Consider the following 20726-nt stretch of genomic DNA (forward strand, 5'->3'; position numbering starts at 1 on the left):
GTCTATTTATGCCCCCGCCGGGTGGCTATTTATGATATTTATCGGCGCCCCAGCCGTCAGGGCCTATTAAAGAGGTTTGATTTGTACAGACCGGCCTACGCCTCGTGCTGTTTGGGGGGTTTATTACACATCTAGGAAGACCTTGGGGCAGCACAAAGAATTGGAAAGTCTTTGGGGGTCAGTCCAGAGCCCAGTGCCGAAGGGTCCGCGGCTTCCAGCAGCCCGCACTTAACAACAGTCCTCGGCCCCCCTCAGTCCTGTCTTCTGTTCCCGGGCAAACCTCAGCCCCTGGTCTTCCTCCTCCTTGGCGCGTTGCTCTCCAGCTGGTCGCACCGGGCTGGCTTCCTGCAGAGGGTCGGCCGACCAGGGGCAATAGTTGCTAGGATCCAAATGCCCAGGCCGTTGTCTTCTGGGCCTCTCCGGGGCAAGGGGCCCAGGCCCCAGCCAGCCTGGCATTGTCAGTCACACCTGGGTCGCTGCACGGAGTAAACGAGGTGTGGGGACGGGGGAGGTTTACTATGCAGCACCTGGGGAAACTGAGGCACACACAGTCATCATACAAAATATTATGAAAAATTCCCAGCCACGTGACTGGCACCACGTGGGGTGGGGGAGCTGGGGGTTGCACCCTTGGGCCACCAAGCTCAGGACAGGATCATCTCAGAGACCAACACCCAGCCCCCCACCCCAGCCTCCCTGCAGATGGGTCAGGGCCTCTCCAAGGACAGTGCCGGGGGCAGGGGTTTCTGCCTGTTGGCAGGCAGCAGGGGCATCGTCCTCCCTGCTCAGCCCCCCCCCACTTCAGGAGGAGGCAGTGTGGTTGAGGGGCAGGGGGGACATGGATGGACTGAGGGGCAAGACGCCTGGGGTCTGCTCCCAGCTTTGACACCCTGGGAAGCCTCAAGCCAGTCCCAGCCCCTAGTGCACCCCCGGGGGGTGGGGGGTGGGCTGCCTGGTAACACACCCCTCCCCCCAGGCTCAGCCCTCCCTGCTCCTCCCCACATCCAGGCCCCTCCCCCCACCCTGGAACCAGCCCAGCCTGGGGGCCTCAGGCCCCGGCAGCCAGCCAGGGCCCTGCTCCTGGCTTGGGGGGGAGCAGAATTCTGCTTCGGCGAAGGGCCAGGGGCTCCCCTCCAGAGGGGGGGAACCCCCCAGCTCTGCAACCTTGGGGGGGGCAGGAATAGTAGGAGAGGGTGTGGTGCCCTCTGGTGGCCATCCAGAGCACAACAGCCCCTGGCAGCTGGAGGGTGCAGCCCACACAGGGCCCCCCAAGGGTGTTCACCCACGAAAGCTCATGCTCCAATACGTCTGTTAGTCTATAAGGTGCCACAGGACTTTTTACAGACCCAGACTAACAGGGCTACCCCTCTGATACTTGACAAGGGGGATAGACAGTTCGGGGGATCCCCCCCCCCCCCATCAGCACCACAGCAAGCTGGGGCGGGGCAGGTTTATTTACAAGAGAAAGAGTTCGTCTCACCCCTGGGGGGAGCCACCTGCACCCCCAACACTAAGGCCAGAACCCCCCTAGCCAGGAAGGCCTGAGAACCACAGCCCCCCTAGGCCAATGGGAGGCCCCGGGGCCTAGCCGGAAGGCAGGGGAAGGGCAGAGCCAGGGCCACCCCCCAATAAACAGGGGTGGGGAAAAGGCCCTGGCCTCCAAGCCCCCCAGCGAGGGGAGATGCTGTCACTGGAAGTCCTTGGAGTCGACCTGGAGCGGGGTGAGGTCGTTGGCCCCCAGGAACAAGGCGTTGGCAGGCAGCCCCGGCGGGGGCATGTCGTCCGGCGGGGGCAGGTAGGGGTCCCCGCCTCGGAGCACGTTGGAGCCTGCAAGAGAAGGGGAACCGGGCTCAGGGGAGCTGAGGGGGGGGGCGCAGGGCCTGGGGAAAAGGAACACAACCGGGGCTGCGACAGTGGGGGCTGCAGGTCGGGAGTGAGGGGCACTGGCAGAGCTGGGATGAGGGGGTTGGCCTCTTTACTCCCCGCACCCTCTTGGTGCCAAGCGCCCTCTCCCCCTAGGCCCCGTCCCCGTCCCCCAGGGCAGGAATTGGACTCACCAGCCCGATCAAACCTCATCTGGTCCAGTTCTTGCTCCAGCGCCTCCAGCACCTCTTGAGTACTGGCCCCCGGCTCCAGCGCCTCCAGCCCATTGGCCCCCGGCTCCAGCGCCCGCTCCAGCCCATTGGGTCCCGGCTCCAGCGCCGGCTCCAGCCCATTGGGTCCCAGCTCCAGCATCTGCTCCAGTCCATAGGCCCCCAGCCCCAGTGCCTCCAGGTGATTGGCTGCCAGCCCCTCAGCTGCAGGGGGCACCGCCCCCATGTCCTCCGGGAGCCATGGTTCATGGGGCTGCCTAGGAAGAGAGGGGGCCTGGCTTAGCGGGTGTGCAGCGGGGGAGGGGGTGCTCTCAGGAACGGGGAACCCCACCCAGGCCCCAAGCCCAGCTGGAGCGGGGAGGGGATTCGAAGGGCTGCGTAGCCCCGACTAGGGATGGGAGGGGAGGGGGTGTCGCTGGGAGTCCCCCGGGGGCAGCCCGGCCAGGGAGAGGGGCTGGGCCCTTGGATGGGGTGGGGGAGAAATCAGGTATTTCCTCTGAAGGGCTGGGGCAGCACGCAGGGACCCCGGCGTCCGGCTCCCTCACCTGGAGGACACTCTGATCAGGCGCCGGTTCAGGTACTTCCTCTGCTCCAGCAGGTCCACTGGGGGGAAGGGGAATAACAGAGGGGTCAGAGAGAGGGGAGCCAAGGCGAGAACCCCTCCCCTCCCCCGTGAGACCCTCCCCCCACCAAACCAGCCGGGCAGCAATTCTCACCTCGGCCGCACATAGAGTAACGGAGTGTTGTACCAGGGCTGGGAGGAGTGAGGGGCACCGGCACAGCTGTGGGGCGGGGGGAGCCCAGGGCTGTGGGGCGGGAGTGAGGGGCACCGGCAGAGCTGGGGGGAGCCCAGGGCTGGGCTAGCAGGGGCTGCGGGTCGGGAGTGAGGGGCACAGGCAGGGCTGTGCGGAGGGAGCCCAGGGCTGGGCTAGCAGGGGGCTGTGGGTCGGGAGTGAGGGGCACTGGCAGAGCTGGGGTTGGGGAGCCCAGGGCTGGGTTGGAAGGGGGCTGCGGGTCAGGACTGAGGGGCCCTGGCAGAGCCGGGGAAGGGGGGAGCCCAGGGCTGGGCTAGCAGGGGCTGCGGGGGGAGGCGAGCGGCAGTACCTTCCCTCCTCTCGGTGTAGTACTTCCCAAAGGCCTCGTCCCGGGGCGTGCCGGGGTACAGGAACTTGAGGGGGTTCTCGGGGATGTTCTCGGCGGCCACCAGCTGGTAGTCGTGGATGATGTCAGGCAGCGGCAGCGACGTCAGCTCCGTCTTGGTGTAGGGCTCCACGGAACGGACCTTGGGCTGACCTGGGAGGGGGAGTCGGGCACAGCGGGGGGAGGGGGGTCACTGCCAGGCAGAGCCCCAGAGATGGGACAGGCTGCACCAAGATCTCCCAGCGCTGGGAGGAGAACCCAGGAGTCCGGGTTCACAATGTCCCATTCCAACCATTAGGGAACACTGGCCCCGCCCCACGATAAATGGCACCCAGTGAGCCCGGACTCCTGGGTTCTCTTCCCCAGCGCAAGCGCCTGGCTCCGGACCTGGGGAGCAGGGGGGGGCCGCGCCCTGGGGCAGACCCACCTTTCTCCCCGGGCTCCACCCAGCTGCAGGTAATGCCGCCCTCGCGGCTGCTCTCGCTGAAACGCAGCAGGAAGGTGCCCATCTGCTTCCTCTTCAGCAGCTGCCGCTCCCGCCTGCGGCTCACGAAGCCCATGATGTGCCTGGAGGGGAGCGGAGCGGAGCCTGGGTCAGCGGCCGGCTGGGCCCCCCGGAGGAGCCCCCCAGCGCCCCATCCCCACCACGCTCAGCACCCGGGATCCTCACTCCTCCGGGGCTGCACGGCCCCTGTCCCCTTTAGCTGGGGGGGGGGGCAGCTGCTCCCCTAAATCCTCCTCCACCCCATAATGGGCTGAGCTGGGCCCGGTTCAGGGTCCGGGGAAAGCCAGTGGGGGGAGCAGCTGCAGTTCTGGGTCTGACCACACGGGGGAGCAGGCACCCCATGCGCTGCTCAGATCAGCGCCCCGCCCAGCCCCTACCCGTCCTTCCAGAGCTGGCCCAGGTGGTCTCGGATCAAGCCCAGGATCCCGTCCAGCCAGGTCCAGAAGGAGAAGACGGGCGGGTTGTCCTGCAGCAAAGAGGAGGCGAGAGGCTGAGGGGGGGTTACGGGGGGAGGGGGAAGGGGACAGTCACACTCAGCAGCCACCTACCTTGGCGAACTTGGCCCAGGTCAGAGTGCTGGCGGGGGTGGCTTCTGGCCCTTTAAGATGGGGGCAGGAAAGAGAAAATTGCAGGGTGAATTAACGCAGCTTCTCTGGCGTCCTCATCCCCAGACTCAGCACTGACCCCCCCCCCCGGCAGGGACCATTGCTGTGACTGGGGGAGCGCCCTGTAACCCCCACATTCTGCGGGGATAGTGGCAGGTGTCGGGACAGGGTTACCAGCTGCTGAAAGCCTCTGTTCTAGTTCCGTGTGTGTATCATCAGGCAGAGGAAATCATCAGAAGTGCGTTGTAGGGTTGTGGGGCTGGGAAGCGCCCAGAGACCAGCTCTCCAGAGACAACGACAAGGGGGAGAACCGATGCCGGGGGTGGGGGGAGGGGGGCTGAACGGACGTCGTCCAGCAGAGAAATTACACACCAGGGTAGCGTGTCACCTTGTGACTCAACAACACCCCCCAGACTTGCGTTCGCCGAGCACCGGGACTGAGGGGATAAAACAGAACTCGGGGGCCCCACGCTGGGTCTTTCTCCTGCCCCCACCTGTGCTGCCAGCAACAAGGACGCTCAGAAGACGGAAGACGTCAGCAGAGGAGACTGCCCCGGTTTCAGGGGTGGAACCTGTGTACTATGAACGGCAATATCCCGTGGGGAGAGGAAAACGGCTTCGTCGATGCTGCCCCGTCTCATGGGGTTGAGAGTTTAGACTGCGGGCTTAGGTCTTATTTTCTCTTGGTAACTAACTTGGACTTTTTGCCTATCACTTAAAATCTCTTTTGTAGTCGATAAACATGTTTATCTTTGCCAGCGCGTTTGCCTGAAGCGTCTGGTAAGGGGGTTTACTCAGGTTGGCAAAGGCTGGTGTATGTCCACTTTCCATTGACGAAGTGGGGAATCAATTAATAAATTCGCACGGCTCGTCTTGAGCGGAGCAGGACGATATATTCCTGGGGTACAGGGCTGGGAGGATTTGACTGGTTCCTTTCTCTGTGCGATTCACAAGGGGCTCTGGGAGCGTTCACACAATGGAGCTGGGTGTGGGGCTCCACGCGTGGTTGTGCTGAGGGATCCCAGCACCCAGAGGGGTTTGCTGCTTGTCACCAGTAAGGCATTGCGAGAGACAGCCCAGATTAGTGAGTTAACGGCGGCACAGCGCTGCACCCCGGGGATCCCGTCACAATCGCCTACCCCCTCCCGACGCTGCAGAGGGGAAAGTGGGGTACAAGGAGAAGTGACTCCCCCAAGGTCAGACTTGGGAGGAAAACCCAGGTGTCCCGGCACGCCCTGTGCCACTCCTCCCACCCTCGCTGCCCGCCCCACACATATGGGAGGGGGCAGCGCAGAGGCCAGGGGGTCCAGCCCAGCTGCTCTGAGCCCTGTGGACTTGGGGGTCTTCCCTTTAGGCTCACCCTCCCCTCAGCGCTGTCCAGAGACCCCAGTGATGGGCTACGGCCGGGACAGGCCTGGGCCTTCCCCCCCCAGGGGAGTCTCTGCCTTGCAGCCCGTAGGGGTGCTAGCCAGGTGCTGACCCCCCGCGTTACCCAAGAGCTTTTCCGCCAGCATGTGCAGCTGCTCCTTGTCCAGCCCGCGCTCGGTGGCGGCTGAGAACTGCCAGTTCAGCACCTCGGCCAGCTGGGCCCAGGAAGCGGCCGGCGGCGCGGAGAAGAACAGCTGGTTCTGCGGGGAGAGAGGGGGGTTACGGGGGAGCTGGGACACCCCGGAACCGGATCGGGGCCCCACCAGGCCCTGCTGCTGGAGCGGTGTGTGGGGGGGGGGGGGCGTATGGGGCCACAGGGACGTGGCTGCAAGGGGCCCTCACCCCTGGGCATAGCCGCGGCGGTGGTGGGGAACGCAGCCCACCCTGGGCCGAACCGCACAAGAGGAAGAGATGCCCCACCCCCAAACTGTGGTGTCCTGACCCCCCCAGCCCCCCACGCCGTGCCGAACACCAGCCCCTGGCCAGCCTGCTGGGGGGAGCCCCTCACCTTGGGGTCTGGGCTGAGCATGTTGAACCAGAGCACGGAGCCCCAGGCGCTGGAGAGCTGGTTGTTGCTGGAGATGATCACCACGGGCAGGGTAGACGTCTGGGGGGGAGGGGAGAGCCGTCAGCAGGGGAGGGGGGAGCAAACGAGACACCCTCCCCTCCCCCGCCCCAGCCCCTCCTCACCCACCTGCAGCTCCAGCGCCAGCTCCTGGTACTTATAGTCCAGTGTGAATGTGATGAGGTGCAGCTCCTCCGTGACGGCCAGCAGGCCCTGGAACAGAGACGGGGAGGGGGGGGGGGGTCAGCCAGGGGCGACCCCTCCGGCCACAGGGGGCTTCAGCGCCTCCCAGGGGGTCCCCGCAGAGGGACGACCGCACTGGGTCCGGGTTTGTAAGGGAGGTCGTGACCCAGCGAGGGGAGGGGGCTGGGCACATCCAGGGGCGGCAGTGGGTCCCACCTGGGGTAGAAGCCCTCCAGGGGGAAGCATGGGGTGGGGGCTGTCCTCATTAAATCCACTGTCAGCTCTCCTCCCCCTGTCCAACTCTGCCCTGGGGATGGACCCCCCCAGGCCTGGCTGTAGGCGCCAACCACCCACCCCCCCCAGCCGGCAGGGCACACGCAGGAAACCCACCTCGCTGGCACCTTTGCTGCCTTTGCCCGAGGCCCCGGCCCTCTGGTCCTTCAGCGACTTCAAAGGAGAGAGGGTGGAGGTCAGCGTTTGGCCCCTGCCCGCCCCGCAGCAGGGGGGCTACGGGGCCGAACCACCTGCCTGGGGCAGGGCTCCCCACTCCCCCTCCCCAAGCTGAGAACCCAGGTGTCCGGGCTCCGCAACCCACCTGCCCTCTGCTCCCCCGTCCACGGAGAACCCAGGCATCCAGGCTCCCTAGCCCCTGCCCCTCCCCAAGCTGGGAACCCAGGCGTCCGGGCTCCGCACCCCATCTGCCCTCTGCGCCCCCTCCCACTGAGGACCCAGGCATCCGGGCTCCCCAGCCCCTCCCCAAGCGTCCTGTCCCCCCCGTGCCTGGCCCGTACTATGTGCCGGAAGTCGCAGACCAGCCCCTCCATCTGCGGATCATCCTGGACCAGTGTCTTGCTGGTGGACGTCAGGATGTTGAATTTCCGGAACCTGCGGGGAGACGCGAGAGGGGCGGGGCCGTGAGGCCGGCCGGGCCGCGCTGGGGCAGAGACCCGGGTTCGAGTCCCGGCCGTCATACAGGAGCAAGGCCATGGGCTGGGCGGGGCCAGAGACCCCGGTGATGGGCGCCCAGTAAATACCCAGAGGCCCCAGGCCAAGCGCATGGGGGGCGCTGCCGGCCAGAGGGCAGCGCTCAGCCCCAGGCACCTCGGCTGGAGTAGAGCCGGGGCTGGGAACAAACTGGACCCCCGCCCCCTGTCCCGGGGCCACGTCAGGGCTGGTGCCCCCTAGAGGGGAAAGGCCCCGAGCCCCCCAGTCCCTGCCCTGGGGCCGGATGGGAGCCAGCGCCCCCTAGAGGGGAAAGGCCCCAGGTCCCAGTCCGGCCCGTCCCCTCCGAAGGTCTCTCCGGCCTAGCGCTCACCCTTTCACGTCGGGGGGATGCCTGCAGGGGGAAAGACAGGACACCATCAGTAAACCAACTGCTTTCACCGGGGACCCTGCCCCCCAGCTCCCCCCCGCAGGGCTCCCCCCACCAACCAGGGTTTCCTTGTGCCCTCAGTGCTGGGTTCCCATCCCCCAGGCAGAGCCCCCTGCCCCCCACCCGCCAGGCTCCCTGCCTTGTGGCCTCCAGGCCTCGGGGAAGGGGGTTAACGCCCTCGGGGGGGGGGGGGGGGAGAATGACTCACTGGTCGAGGACGATTTTCACCTCCAGCCGATGGCTTCGATCCTGCAGCTTGACCAGGAGCCTGCGTGGAGAGGAGCCCATCACCCTCGTCACTGGCCTGGCAGGGCACATGGCCTGCATGGCGGGGGGGGCCCACTATGCCCCCAGGCCCACCCGCTCCCAACGGGGCCCATCCTGCCAGGGCCAGAAGCAGGGATCTGCCCGGGTGGGGGGGGGGGGGTGTTGTGGAGTAAGCGCCAGCCCCCCCCCCCCCCCCCCCCCCCCCCCGCACAGGATGGTCTGGGAGGCTGGGGGGGGGGGCTCACCTGGCGCGGACGGAGAATTTGCTGCCAGTTTTCAGCACCAGGGGCCTCCGGTTGGGGAACGGCATAATGGGCTGGATTTCCACCACGAAGGCACTGGGGGGGGGGGAGGGAGGCGTTAGCACCCTGGGGTGCCCCCCCCCCCAATACCAAATAGCCCAGCAACCACCAACTCTGTGGCCTGAGCCGGCCAGATCTCTGCACCAAGGAGCCCCTCCCCCATGCATCTGTGGGGCGGCCCCCCCCCCTCCCACACCAGCCCCCCACGCAGCCCCATGCTCCTCGGGGCAGCCCCCCGCCCCCGCACGTATCCTCCCACCTCCTCCCTCGCTCCTAGGGGCAGCCCCTGCTCCCCTATGCACCAGCCCCCCAGGCACACCAATGCTCCTATGGGGCAGCCCCCATGTACCACCCCCCACCTCCCAGGCACTGCCCCCAGCACCTCCTCAAGAGGCAGGCGAGCTGCTCCTGCAGCCGGCTCTCCAGCAGGGGTCGCTGCGTGGTCAGCGGGTCGTGCTGGTAGGTGAGCTTGACATGCTGGTCGCCCAGGGCCCGCAGGAGGTGCCAGAGTTGGAACAGCACCTCGGCCGCCCCCGTGAACCTGCGGGCGGAGAGGAGCCGGGTCAGCCCGGGGTGGGGGGACCCCTCCGGGCCGGCGAGCCGCGTCACCCAGCGGGATACACACAAGGCGGCCCAGAGACCCCCAGCCCGGGCCAGCCGGGGGACGTCCCCAGAGAGCGGCTGTGAGTGTCTGCCCGTGGGACCCGCTTCCCCCCCATGCAACCACTCGCTCGTTTCTCTTCCCTAGGTAATAAACCGCAGGCTCCTGTCGGACAGCGCCGGGCCCGGATCTCGGGGGACGTGCCTGGTCCTTTGGGACGCGGAGTCACCTGAACATTGGGGTGATAAGGGACCGTCGGTGCCGAGGGAGGGAGACAGGCCGCAGAGCCCCCGGGGCGGGCTGGGACGCTGGGGGCGTCACCCTTGTCCCTGGGTTGGGGACCTCGAATTGCAGAGCCAGTCTGGGGTTTGCGCTCGGCTTTGGGGTCTGCCCGGTGCCTGACCCCCTCCCCCAGCTGGTGAAAGGGTCCCAGACTCCTGGGAGGAGGGGGAAGCAGCATCCTCCCTGCCCCCCCCCGTCCCCCAATCACCCCCTACCAGGTCTCCAGGCGGCTCAGGCTGGTGTCGCAGGCTGCCCCGATGCAGGCCCTCCGCTGCCGGTCCTTCCACTCGGCCAGCTCCTCCAGCAGGAAATCCCGCAGCGTCTCACAGCGGCCCAGCAGCTCCTGCGCCCGGGCCAGCACGTCCTGCCAGAGACACTGTCCGTTGTGACCCCGGGCGACCCACGGGGGGGGGGGGGGGGCCCTGCCCTACTGGCTCCTGAGAACCCCATGGGGAAGACACCAGCCCCCCGGGGCGACCGGCCATGCACAGCTCCCAGCACGACACTGAGCCCGGCCCAGCTGGGCGGCAGCTCCTGGGAAACTGAGGCACGTCCGGACAAGACCCAGTGGGGAAGGGACCCAGGAAAACCAGCCCCCAGAGAAGGTGTATGTGGGGGGGGGGGGGGGGGGGGGGGGGGTGACTGCCGCCTTGATCCAGCTGCCCCAGGGACCCACGGAGCCCCCCAAGCAGGGGGCTGGCCCCATGCGGAGCCTCACCTTGCGGCTCCGGTCCAGGTTGTTCAGCATGGCCTGTAGCTGCTCCGTCTGGCGGGCCAGCTCGGGGCTGGGGGAGGCGCCATTCGCTGGGGAGACGGCGATAGGGCGCAGTGAGGGGGGGGGGGGGGGGAGACACAGGAACGGCAGCCATGGGTCAGAACCCACCCCCTGCTGTGCCCCCCACCCCCGGCCCCCTGCAGCACAGCGCCCCCCATTGAGCCCTCGCCCCACCCCCTGCAGTGCCCCCCGCCCTACCCCCTACTGAGCCCCCCGCCCTACCCTCTGCAGCGCCCCACCCCCTGCTGTGCCCCCGCCCCCTGCAGCACAGCGCCCCCCCATTGAGCCCTCGCCCCACCCCCTGCAGTGCCCCCCGCCCTGCCCTCTGCAGCGCCCCACCCCCTACTGAGCCCCCCGCCCTGCCCTCTGCAGCGCTGCACCCCCCACTGAGCCCTTCACCCGCTAGCTCCTCTCTGGAACGGGGGGGGACGGGGGGCAGCGCTGACTGCAAGTGGAGAGCGCCCCCAGCCCATAGAACAGGAGGCCTCAGCCCCCTAGCGCCGCACTGGGGCACGGAGGGCGGCGCTGGCTCTGGGGAGGAGCTCTCCTCTCCGAGTCGCCCCCCACCCGCTCCTGGCCTGGCTCTGCCCCTGTTCAAAGGGAAGACAAAGGCCTGCACCCACCGGGCTCTCCAGCGTCCCCAGCCCGGCCGCTCCAGCACACTGGGGTAGAGCAGGCAGGGGGGACCCCCCACCCCTCTGACTACCCCTCACCCCCCCCCCCCACCAGCCAGCCGGGCCCTGCCACGCTCTGCCCGCCCGGGCTCCTCACCAACCATACGGTGCATCTTATAGCGGAAATCGAAGGTGTCCTGTAGCTCCTCCAGGTCCCGCGATCCAGCTCCTGGGGGGGCCAAGGGAACCGGTTCAGGGGCAGGGAGCGCCGGGGGCACGGGCACTGGCACAGCCCGGCTGGCACCTGGGGCCTGGAGCCACCTGGTCGCAGGTTCAAAGCCAGCTCCGGGCGGGGAGGGGGGCATACGCGATAGCCGGGCCGTACCCACCTGCACCGCTGCCCTGGTCTCCGCCAGGCGCCGCTCGATCTTCTGCTGCCGGTCCGTCTCCATGGGGGCACTGGACGGTGGCTGCGCGGCGGCCTGCAGGGGGCGCACAAGGGACAGGCCCCTTTTAGCCCCACCAGTGCCGCGCCCCATGCTGGGATCCCTGCCCCACCCCCCAGACAGAGCCAGCCGCAGGCCGGGGGAGGAAGGGCCCCGGGCAAGGAAATGGATACCCAGGAGATGGGCTCTCCCCATATGCGGTGGTAGGGGGGCGCTGTGCTGCGGGAAGCCGGGGGTGGGGTGAGAAATACCACAAGCCCCCGGATCAGCCCCCCCCGGCCCTGCTTACCTGCTGGGCCGCGAGCCCCCTGCTCAGAATGGCCTTCTCCTCCCGCAGCAGGTTGGCGATGACGTTGGCCAGCTGCTCCGGGCACTCCTGGTAATTGGCCTGGACGAGAGCATGGGGGGGTGGGTCAGCAGGGCCGTGGCCAGCCTCCCGCCCCCCCGCAGCGCCTGGCTCCCACCCCCGCCCCTGCAGCGCCCCGCTCCCTACCTGCAAGTTGAGCTTGGACTTGCGCAGGTTGTGCTTGAGCACGAAGTCGTCCTCGCTGGCCCCGAAGCGGCTGTACTGGTCGTCCAGCAGGGCCAGCAGGGTGTGGAAGAGCATGTGGGCCTGGGCAGAGTGCAGCTCGGCCGCGGGGGGCTCAGCCGCCCGGCTCCTGGGGCAGAGACAAGGGGGCGCACTGCAGAGCCCCTTCCTGCCTGTTCCCCACAACTCCAACGGGGGATCCATGGGGCCGCGCCAGGGGAGGCACCCGGGGGTCTTTGGCTGCGTGCTCTGGGGGAGCCCCCAGCTGAGCTAATCCCTGGGGACCCACCCACCTTCTCCTGCTCTCCCTTCCCTCGCATCGGGGGGCATCTTTCCCCTCCCCCCGACCCCCCAAATCAGACACACTCCCCCCACGTTAGAGCTGAGCTGAGACAACCCCTGTGGATTGCGGGTCCCAGCTGTTGACTCCTCCCTCACCCCACCGCTCGGTTAACCCTTCCCTCCCCGGCCCGGCAGTTACCAGTTCTGGTCTTCGAGCCAGGGGGCCAGGTACTGCCGCACATCCATGGGCAGGTGGTCCTCCGAGTACAGCTGGTGCACCTGCTCCAGGTAGGTGTTCTCCAGCTGCTGGACCTCCTGCCACTGGGCCATGGTGGAGCCGTCCCCGGCGTCTGGGAAGGCAAACCAGGGCAGCAGATGAGTGGGGGACCCCCCTTCACACCCAGCCCAGGACATCAGCAAGACGAGGACACCAGGCCACAGAGACAGGGGCTGGGACACGGGGCCCGTCCCCTCCGATCCACACCCAGGGTGGGGACTGGCTGGCGGGGGGGGGCTCCCCAGGGGTCAGGGCCTGGACCCGCCCCCACCCCGGCTGTTCTTAGAACCACAGAGAGGCCCAGAAGTGGTGCAACCCCCCATGCCCCGCACCGCATCCCTGCTCACATCTGGGGCCGCTGTTCCTGGCTGGTGGATGCAGCTACATTAGTGACACCTTATTTTGGTGGTTGTGTAGATAAATCTCTGATAATTTTCATATGACTTTACATTGTGCCTCTTCATATAACCTTGTGGTGGGTCTACCCATGTGTGACCTCTGTTTTCATGGGACTTTGTATTAAAGCCTCATTTAGAAACTTTGCCCTTGGTATAATATTATAGCCCCTAAGGATAAAATAAAATAAAAGAAAAATTTCTTTGTGCTAGCAGTAGAACAAGAGCTCTCTCCCCCCCCCCCTCCCCCCGCCACTCTTAATCAATTGCCCTGTTGAATGAATGAGGTGTGGATGAGCAAGGCATGGAAGGCAGCACCTCCAGACAGCCTCAACTGTTGGAGAGGGGCTGGGAGCCAGACCCAAGGACAATAAAACGTGTCAAGTGGGCTCATTAAAGACAAGCAGACATACCGAGGGCCTCGGGGGTTAGAAGCAAGCACCTTCTTTTGGAAACACCCTCTTTGCAGCATTGGGACAACACTCAAAAGAAAGCAGCACAAAGGACCAATGGACACAGACACAGAGTTTCAATCTGGTCTAGATTTGCATAAGAGGAAAGCTGCTATAAAAGTGAGGTGTCTTGCAGAGGACCCCGGGTCTCGTCTTGTCAACATGGGAGCATCGATCCGGATCGACAGAAGCCCGGCTCCACCCCCTCCCCCATCTAACTCACCTGGCCAGTGAAGTTAAGGGGAGCAACTAATTGGTAACAACAAGACGGAGTGTGTTTGTGTGTGTGTGTGTAAGTGTAATATATTATATGCATATGATACAGTGTTAATGAACACATGTATTACTAATAAATGTGGCGTTTTGTCTTATTCCCCCTGAAAAGATCCTGGGCAGTACTTTAAGTACATCAGTTGGCATTCCCGCCCCCTCCCTCCCACCAGCCAGACCCCGCCCTGGGGCCAGATTGGAGCTGGCACCCCCTGGAGGGGAAAGGCCCCGTGTCCCATCCCCCCTGCCAGCCAGTGCCCGCCCTGGGGCCGGCGCCCCTAGAAGGAAAAGGCCCCGTGTCCCTGACTCACAGGGAGCGCCCACGCCTGGGGCCTGCGCCATTCCCGGCTCTGCACCCACCACGGGAAACAGCCGCTGCTGCCTTGGCAGGATCAGACGCTGGCCCGGTGGCTCTAAGCCAGCCCCCTCCCAGCCCTGACCCCCAGGGTGCCGCTGGGCCAGGCTCTGCTCGGTATGGAAAGGGGCTGCTGGAGACACGCCCCCCCTGCACTCCCAGCTCAAAACAGCCCCTGCTTTCCTTTGGGGCAAGAATCCAGCCTGAGCTCCCCCCCCCAGCTCTGCCAGTGCCCCTCACGCCCGACCCGCAGCCCCCTGCTGTCCCAGCCCTGCACCCCCCCCAGCTCTGCCAGTGACCCTCACACCCGACCCGCAGCCTCCTGCCCGGCTACCCCACTGCCAGCTCTGCCAGTGCCCCTCACTCCCGACCCGCAGCCCCCTGCCCGGCTACCCCACTGCCAGCTCTGCCAGTGCCCCTCACGCCCGACCCACAGCCCCCTGCTGTCCCAGCCCTGCCCCCCCCAGCTCTGCCGGTGACCCTCACGCCTGACCCACAGCCCCTGCTAGCCCAGCCCTGCACCCCCCCCAGCTCTGCCAGTGCCCCTCACGCCCGACCCACAGCCCCCTGCTGTCCCAGCCCTGCACCCCCCCCCAGCTCTGCCGGTGACCCTCACTCCCGACCCACAGCCCCTGCTAGCCCAGCCCTGGATCCCAGCCCAGCATAGAAGGAACCCCCCAGGTGGATTCAAAGCAGCAGAGTAATTTGGCACAGTTGGCAGAGGGCACCCCTTGCCCCTCCCAAGTCGTTACAGTCTCCCCAGCTTTGCCCGTGGGGGCCTGGAGGCCGGAACGCCCCACTGCTGCCAGCAGGAGCTGCCGCCCCCGACCCCAGCCTGGCTTCGTTCCCGCGGATGTTCGAGAACTCGCCCAAACAGCAGCATGTGGATGTGAAACTAGGAGAGGAAACTCAGGCGCAGACGGTACCAAAACAAACCACATGCCCCCAGCCGCGGCCCCGGCACCCGACAGGCCCCACGCCCCCGAGGGCCCGGGCCAAACGCTGGGAGCCGGGAACATGAGTGCTCCAGTTACAGCAAAGCACCCCCAACTGGCCCTGAAGCCGCTCGCTTTGGGGCCCTGGAGCTGGAAAATGTTTTGTCTCTTTAAGGGCATGAACAGCACAACTCCTTGGGACCCCAGGGCTGGGCTAGCAGGAGCTGCGGGTCGGGAGTGAGGGGCACTGGCAGAGCTGGGGGTGGGGACCCCAGGGCTGGGCTAGCAGGGGGCTGCGGGTCGGGATTGAGGGGCACTGGCAGAGCTGGGGGGGAGCCCAGGGCTGGGCTAGCAGGGCTGCAGGAAACAGCCAGGGTTGACAGGGACCCACCAAATGCCCTCTAGTTCCGTCCCTAACTTCCGCGCCAGCCTCCCTCCATTGGCCTGGCTCCCAGCAGCTTGGCAACCGTCAGCACTTCCAGCCATTTCCCAACACCCCCCCCCCCCCCCCCCCCCCCCGCCGAGCAGGGCCCAAATCATGTTCTGAGGCGCCTTGTTCCCCTTCGCCGACCCGCCAGGGAAGGGACAGGCCTGGGCCTGGCTAGACACGACCCCATGGGACCTTCTGGCCTCCAAGCCTCTGTCACCCCAGGCCCTCCGGGGCCGAGTACGAGCCCCGTCCTCTCCTCCTCAGACCCCCCCGGTCAGTTCCCGTGGGGTTAAACCCTTCCGGGTGGGCAGAGGAGGGATTTGGTGCAGCCGAGGGCAGCGCCAGGCGGATTTCTGCCCCCGCCCAGGGGCTCAGGCAAGGAGTTCAGAGCCGGCTTTCGGGCAGGCCATCCCAGCTACCCCGAAGTGGGACTCGCTCGTCGGCGTTTGGGATTCCCCAGCGAGCTCCCCAAAGGGAAGCTAGGGGCTGGTTGGGAGGGGCCCTGCGGGGGGCACCCAGCTGCCCACCGTGGCTGGGATCTCACCATGCACAGGCAGAGCCGGGCAGCGTCGCCTACATCACCAGAAACACAGGGGAGAAGGAAACTGAACTCGAGTCAGTTCCCTGACCCGGAGGGGGAGCTTTTCTTGGCTCCACCCCACAGGGGACACCTGCTCTGCAGCCGGTGCCAGCCGCTGTCCAGAGCTGCGCCACCTCACCCCAGTCATGCCAAGGCAGCCCCGTCCCGCCCCCTTCCCCACAGGGGCTCAGAACATAGCGGTTCGGGAAGGGCACGTGGGGGGTAACATTGGCCAGGAGGCTCCTGCCCCATGTGGGAGGGCACCATGACAGCCAGCCCCCCCCGGTGCTGAGACTCATCAGCTAGCACTGAGACCAGCCCCCCAGATACCCCTACCCTGCCCTCTGCTCCCCTGTCCTGCCCCCAAACTCCCCAGTGCCCCTCCAGAAACCCCCCATAGCCAGGCCCCCCCAGATACCCCTCCCCTGCCCTGCCCTCTACCCCCCCTGTCCTGCCCCCAAACTCCCCAGTGCCCCTCCAGAAACCCCCCATAGCCAGGCCCCCCCAGATACCCCTCCCCTGCCCTCTACCCCCCCTGTCCTGCCCCCAAACTCCCCAGTGCCCCTCCAGAAACCCCCCATAGCCAGGCCCCCCCAGATACCCCTCCCCTGCCCTCTACCCCCCCTGTCCTGCCCCCAAACTCCCCAGTGCCCCTCCAGAAACCCCCCATAGCCAGGCCCCCCCAGATACCCCTCCCCTGCCCTCTACCCCCCCTGTCCTGCCCCCAAACTCCCCAGTGCCCCTCCAGAAACCCCCCATAGCCAGGCCCCCCCAGATACCCCTCCCCTGCCCTCTACCCCCCCTGTCCTGCCCCCAAACTCCCCAGTGCCCCCCAGAAATCCCCCAAGCTCCTCATAGCCGGGCCCCCCAGATACCCATCCTCTGCCCCCTGCCCCCCAGAAACCCCCCAGTGCCGGGCCCCCCAGATACCCCCTCCCCAGAGCCAGCCCCGCCCCCTCACCGAGCCGGGCCGCTACCTCCCAGCTGCGCGGACCAGCTCGCAGGCCCCTTCAGGTTGCCGTGCCGGGCGCCGCGCGGCCCTCCCGCCGCGCTAGGAGCCGCTCTTCCGTGTGCGGGAGGAGACCCCGCCCCTGCCCGGCGCTGGTTGGTGGAGAGGCGGGGCGGGACACGCCCCTCCTGGCAGCTGCGGCGGGAGGGGAGGCGCCAGGCGGAAAAGCCGAGCCCGAAGCAGGAGCGAGCCGACCGACTTCCCAGAAACCACGTCACCGGGAAGGAGGGTCCTGGGAAAGGGGGCGTGGCCTAAATGGGAAAAAGAGGGCAGGAGGGGGCTGGGCCTAGAGAAGAAGGGGAGGGGGGAGTGGACATGCGGGGGAGGAGCAGGAGAGGGAGGGAGAGAGAAGGGTGGAGGTGGGGGAGGGGGAGAGAGGGGAGCAGGGAGGGGAAGGGTGAAGGAGGGGGTGAGGTGGGAGGGGGAGGGGGAGCAGGGAGAGGAAGGAGGGGGGAGATGGGAGAGGTGGGGGAGCAGGGAGATGGGAGTGGGAGAGGGAGGAGGAGCAGAGAGGAGAAGGAGGGGAGGGGGAAGGGGGAACAAGGAGGGGGTGGATGGGGAGGTGGGAGCAGGTGGAAGAGAGAAGGGGGGAGGTGGGGGAGGAGGAGAGAGGGGAGCAGGGAGGGGAAGGGTGAAGGAGGGGGTGAGGTGGGAGGGGGAGGGGGAGCAGGGAGAGGAAGGAGGGGGGAGATGGGAGAGGTGGGGGAGCAGGGAGGTGGGAGTGGGAGAGGGAGGAGGAGCAGAGAGGAGAAGGAGGGGAGGGGGAAGGGGGAACAAGGAGGGGGTGGATGGGGAGGTGGGAGCAGGTGGGAGAGAGAAGGGGGGAGGTGGGAGCAGGGAGGTGGGAGCAGAAGAGGGAAGGGGAGCAGAGAAGAAGGGAGGGGGAGCAGGGAGAGGAAGGAGGGGAGAGGGGGGAGCAGGAGGGAGAGAGAAGGGGGGAGGTGGGGGAGCAGAGAGGAGAAGGAGGCGGAGGGGGAAGGGGGAACAGGGAGGGGGTGGATGGGGAGGTGGGAGCAGGAGGGAGAGAAGGGTGGAGCGGGAAGGAGGAGGAGCAGGAAGGGGGGGAGCAGGGACACCCATAGCCCATGCACTGCACCGGGCCCAGGCACTGAACCAAGGGGATGGGACTTTCCACCGCTTGCCTGGAGCCAGAGTTCACCTGCACACAGGCGGGGTGACCTGGCAGGCGGCTGCTTTCAAGCCCTGCCCTTGTGCACCTAGCCCTGGTCACCTGTGGATCTCAAAGCACTTGACAAATGGGCCCAAGTTAGGACCAGAACCCAGGAGGCCTGGCTCCCACAGCCCTGCTTTCCTGCTGCGCTCACTCCCAGCCCGGAGCCGGGCACAGAACCCAGGAGTCCTGGCTCCGACTGCCCCGCAGTAATGACTAGCCTGCACTTTCCTGGATGGTAACAAAACCCTGCGAATGCCAAGCTCCATTATCCAGGACAAGGCCGGGCTGGGCAGGCCGCAGGAAGCGATTTGACCCCAGGATCGTCCATGACTCAAGTTGCAGTGGGGGAGGTCCAGGTTGGATATTAGGAGACACTATTTCACTAGGAGGGTGGTGAAGCACTGGAATGGGTTCCCTAGGGAGGGGGTGGAATCTCCTTCCTTAGAGGTGTTTAAGGCCCGGCTTGACAAAGCCCTGGCTGGGATGGTTTAGTTGGGGTTGGTCCTGTTCTGAGCAGGGGGTTGGACTAGATACCTCGAGTCTATGATTCTGGGAGAAATTTGGCCAGCCGGCCCCTTTGAGACCTGCTGATCTTTAGACCCGACTCGTGGCAGCTGGCTGCCCTGGGTCAGGCTAACCCTGGCGGGAGATCAGATGCCCATTATCGATTTCAAGCACAGGTACTCATGCTGAGTTGGCAAGTGGCGGGCAGGGTCCTTCCCTCCTCCCCAGAGCACCCCGCAGGGGGCTGGAAATTGGCCAGAGTGACTCCAGCCCCCGTGCCCACTGCGGCTGAGAGAGCTGGCCACCGGGGCCTGGGCTGAGACCCACCAAACTCTTCGCACGTGGAGGCAGCTCCCCTCCTCGGCGCCCCCCCAGCCGCTCCCATCATGGACACCAGCACTGGGCTCAAAGAATGGGCAGCGCCCTGCTTTATTCACACCCAGACCGATGGCGGCACGAAGGAGCCGGCTGTGGTGACGGGGCTGAAGGAGCTCGTGGGCAGGGGGGTCGGATGGCTCCACCTGCCGGAAGTAGCTAATCAGCGACCGCACCCCCACTTTGACGGCCGGCTTCAGCCCCACGGCTATGCCGACGCCCAAGTTGCCCCCTGCCGTGCCCAAGAGCCCCAGGAGGGCGTCGTAGCTCAGGTCCAGGGCCGCCTCGATGCCCCGCTCCTTGGCCAGCTCCGTGCAGTTCTGGAAGGCGTAGTAGATGCTGGTGCCCACGTTGTAGTAAGTGCTGACCACGGGCACCCACTCCAGTATGCCATGCACCTTCCGCTCCCGCGCGCTGCTGCAGGCCTCCGGGCTCCCGCGCCGCTTCCTCCCTGCCCCGCGGCACCGGTGGAGCCAGGCCTGGACCCCTCGGCCCGGCAGGGCGTAGGCGCCGGGCTGTCCGATCACCGAGAAGGAGGTGGTCCCGTTGGAGGTCACGCCGGCACAGGCAGGGCCCAGCCTGTGGCAGGCCATGGCGGCGTCTGGGAAGGTGGTGTGGGTGCTGGCCACCGGGCCCAGCAGCAGGGAGCTGTCGATCTGGGCCAGGCCCGAGCAACGCCGGGGGCCCACCCCTGCCAGCTGATCCACATTGAAGAGCAGGGCGGTCCTGCCTCTCTTGCCCTGGCTGGGGCTTCCTGGGCGTCCTGCTATCCCCAGCAGCAGCGCGTTGGCATCATCCATCCCCACCGCCCCGTAGAGCCGCAGCACCAGCCCCTCGGCCTGGCGGGGGCAGCCAGCCCCTTGGAGGGAGAGGGCTAAGGCCGCGCTGGCGAGGGTCTGGGGCAGCGGCGGGAGCTGGGAGAAACCCTCCAGGGCCTCGGGCAGCAAGTCCTGGCAGGAGACCCCCACCCCTGGGAGCCCCGGCTGGGGAAGCCGCCCCAGGAGGGAGTCGAGGAACACCCTGGCAGCAGCCTGATGGGAGCTGGGCATGTCGGGAGAAGTGGGGAGGGGGGCGACTTCCATCCCTGGGGGCTTGACGGTCCCAGCGGCGCCTCCTGGTGGGGGCAGCCGGTGCCCATGTAGCTCATGGCACAGCAGGAAGAGGCAGAAGTGGAGAAGTGGGTGGTGCATGGTGGGCCGGTCCTTCGGGGGCGCAGCACAGACCCTGCTGAAGAGGACACGTCACAGACAAGAATCCGGAGCCCCTCCCCGCAGCAGGGGACCCCTCCGGCAGGGGACGCCAGCTACTGGCACAACCGGGCTCGAGCGACCAGCCTTTGGCCTCTGGAGTCCAGGGTTCAAATGCACGGTGCCTGGCTGGGAGAGGAGACTGGGGGTCGGGGTGACTGCAGAGCTGTGGGGCGCAGCGTAGTCTAGTGCACACAGCACTGGCCTGGAACTTGGGCCCCCGGTAGCCGAGCATGTGGGGGGGGGCAGGTTCCCCAGCCACATGGGTCCACACCGCTCAGTGTGTCTGATTGACACAGGCAACTTCCACTCCTACCCCACCATGGGCAAATGGGGCATCCCCCCCCCCCAGTGGCACCGATTTGCACGCCCATAGCAGTTCCCCCCGCCCCCCCCAATGACAGAGCTGCCCCCCGCCGGTCCCTGCTGGGGTTTGGAGACCAACCCTGCTGTGAAGGCCTTGTGTAAACGTGCAGCACCCCCGGGCAGCGAGAGCAGGGGGGACAAACCCCCGAGGCAGGGAGGTTACGGCCTCCGCTCACCTGGCCAGACGAGATCAGGAGCTCCTGGGCACGAGGGATGGCAGGATGCCTGGCCCAGAGCCTGCCTGGTCCCTTTTATAGCCCGCCTGGGGGAGGCCCCCAGGCCAGGTGATCCCTTATCAGGCAGCTGATTGCAACAGCCTCGGCCCCTCAGGTCCCTGCTCCCCCCTCCCAGGGGCCGGTGCGAGAACC

At 66.8% G+C, this 20726-nt stretch overlaps 2 protein-coding genes across 2 annotated transcripts; both read right to left on the reverse strand.

Moving 5' to 3' along the window:
- Nucleotides 1–105: 105 nt before the first annotated feature.
- On the reverse strand, nt 106–13924 carry STAT2 (signal transducer and activator of transcription 2). The gene is made up of 24 exons (XM_054012516.1): nt 13695–13924; nt 12189–12339; nt 11672–11837; nt 11468–11566; nt 11100–11214; nt 10890–10958; nt 10062–10147; nt 9559–9707; nt 8843–9001; nt 8404–8496; nt 8100–8159; nt 7835–7855; nt 7311–7404; nt 6910–6966; nt 6466–6549; nt 6280–6378; nt 5836–5971; nt 4287–4336; nt 4116–4204; nt 3661–3800; nt 3198–3386; nt 2639–2696; nt 2058–2350; nt 106–1827 (listed from the first exon to the last, which is right to left on the reverse strand). Exons 1-24 carry the CDS (start codon nt 13723–13725, stop codon nt 1688–1690), a joined length of 2628 nt encoding a protein of 875 aa, XP_053868491.1. The 5' UTR covers nt 13726–13924; the 3' UTR covers nt 106–1687.
- Nucleotides 13925–18501: 4577 nt separating this feature from the next.
- Nucleotides 18502–20227, reverse strand: APOF (apolipoprotein F). The gene has a single exon (XM_054012876.1). The coding sequence runs from the start codon at nt 19933–19935 to the stop codon at nt 18517–18519; it is 1419 nt and encodes a 472-aa protein (XP_053868851.1). The 5' UTR covers nt 19936–20227; the 3' UTR covers nt 18502–18516.
- Between the last annotated feature and the right edge of the window lie 499 nt (nt 20228–20726).

This window comes from Malaclemys terrapin, chromosome 23 (assembly GCF_027887155.1).
Source record: "Malaclemys terrapin pileata isolate rMalTer1 chromosome 23, rMalTer1.hap1, whole genome shotgun sequence".
Classification (NCBI taxonomy): Eukaryota; Metazoa; Chordata; order Testudines; family Emydidae; genus Malaclemys; species Malaclemys terrapin.

What these genes read in the sequence shown, in the direction of transcription:
- APOF (XM_054012876.1), bottom strand. Translation starts at nt 19,935, where the DNA reads ATGCACCACCCACTTCTCCACTTCTGCCTCTTCCTGCTGTGCCATGAG.
- STAT2 (XM_054012516.1), bottom strand. Translation starts at nt 13,725, where the DNA reads ATGGCGCAGGCCCCAGGCGTGGGCGCTCCCT. An exon ending in TGGCTCGAAGACCAGAACTG is followed by an intron (nt 11,838 to 12,188) that starts GTAACTGCCGGG and finishes TCTCTGCCCCAG; the next exon opens with GAGCCGGGCGGCTGAGCCCC. An exon ending in CTGAGCCGCCTGGAGACCTG is followed by an intron (nt 9,002 to 9,558) that starts GTAGGGGGTGAT and finishes CTCCGCCCGCAG; the next exon opens with GTTCACGGGGGCGGCCGAGG.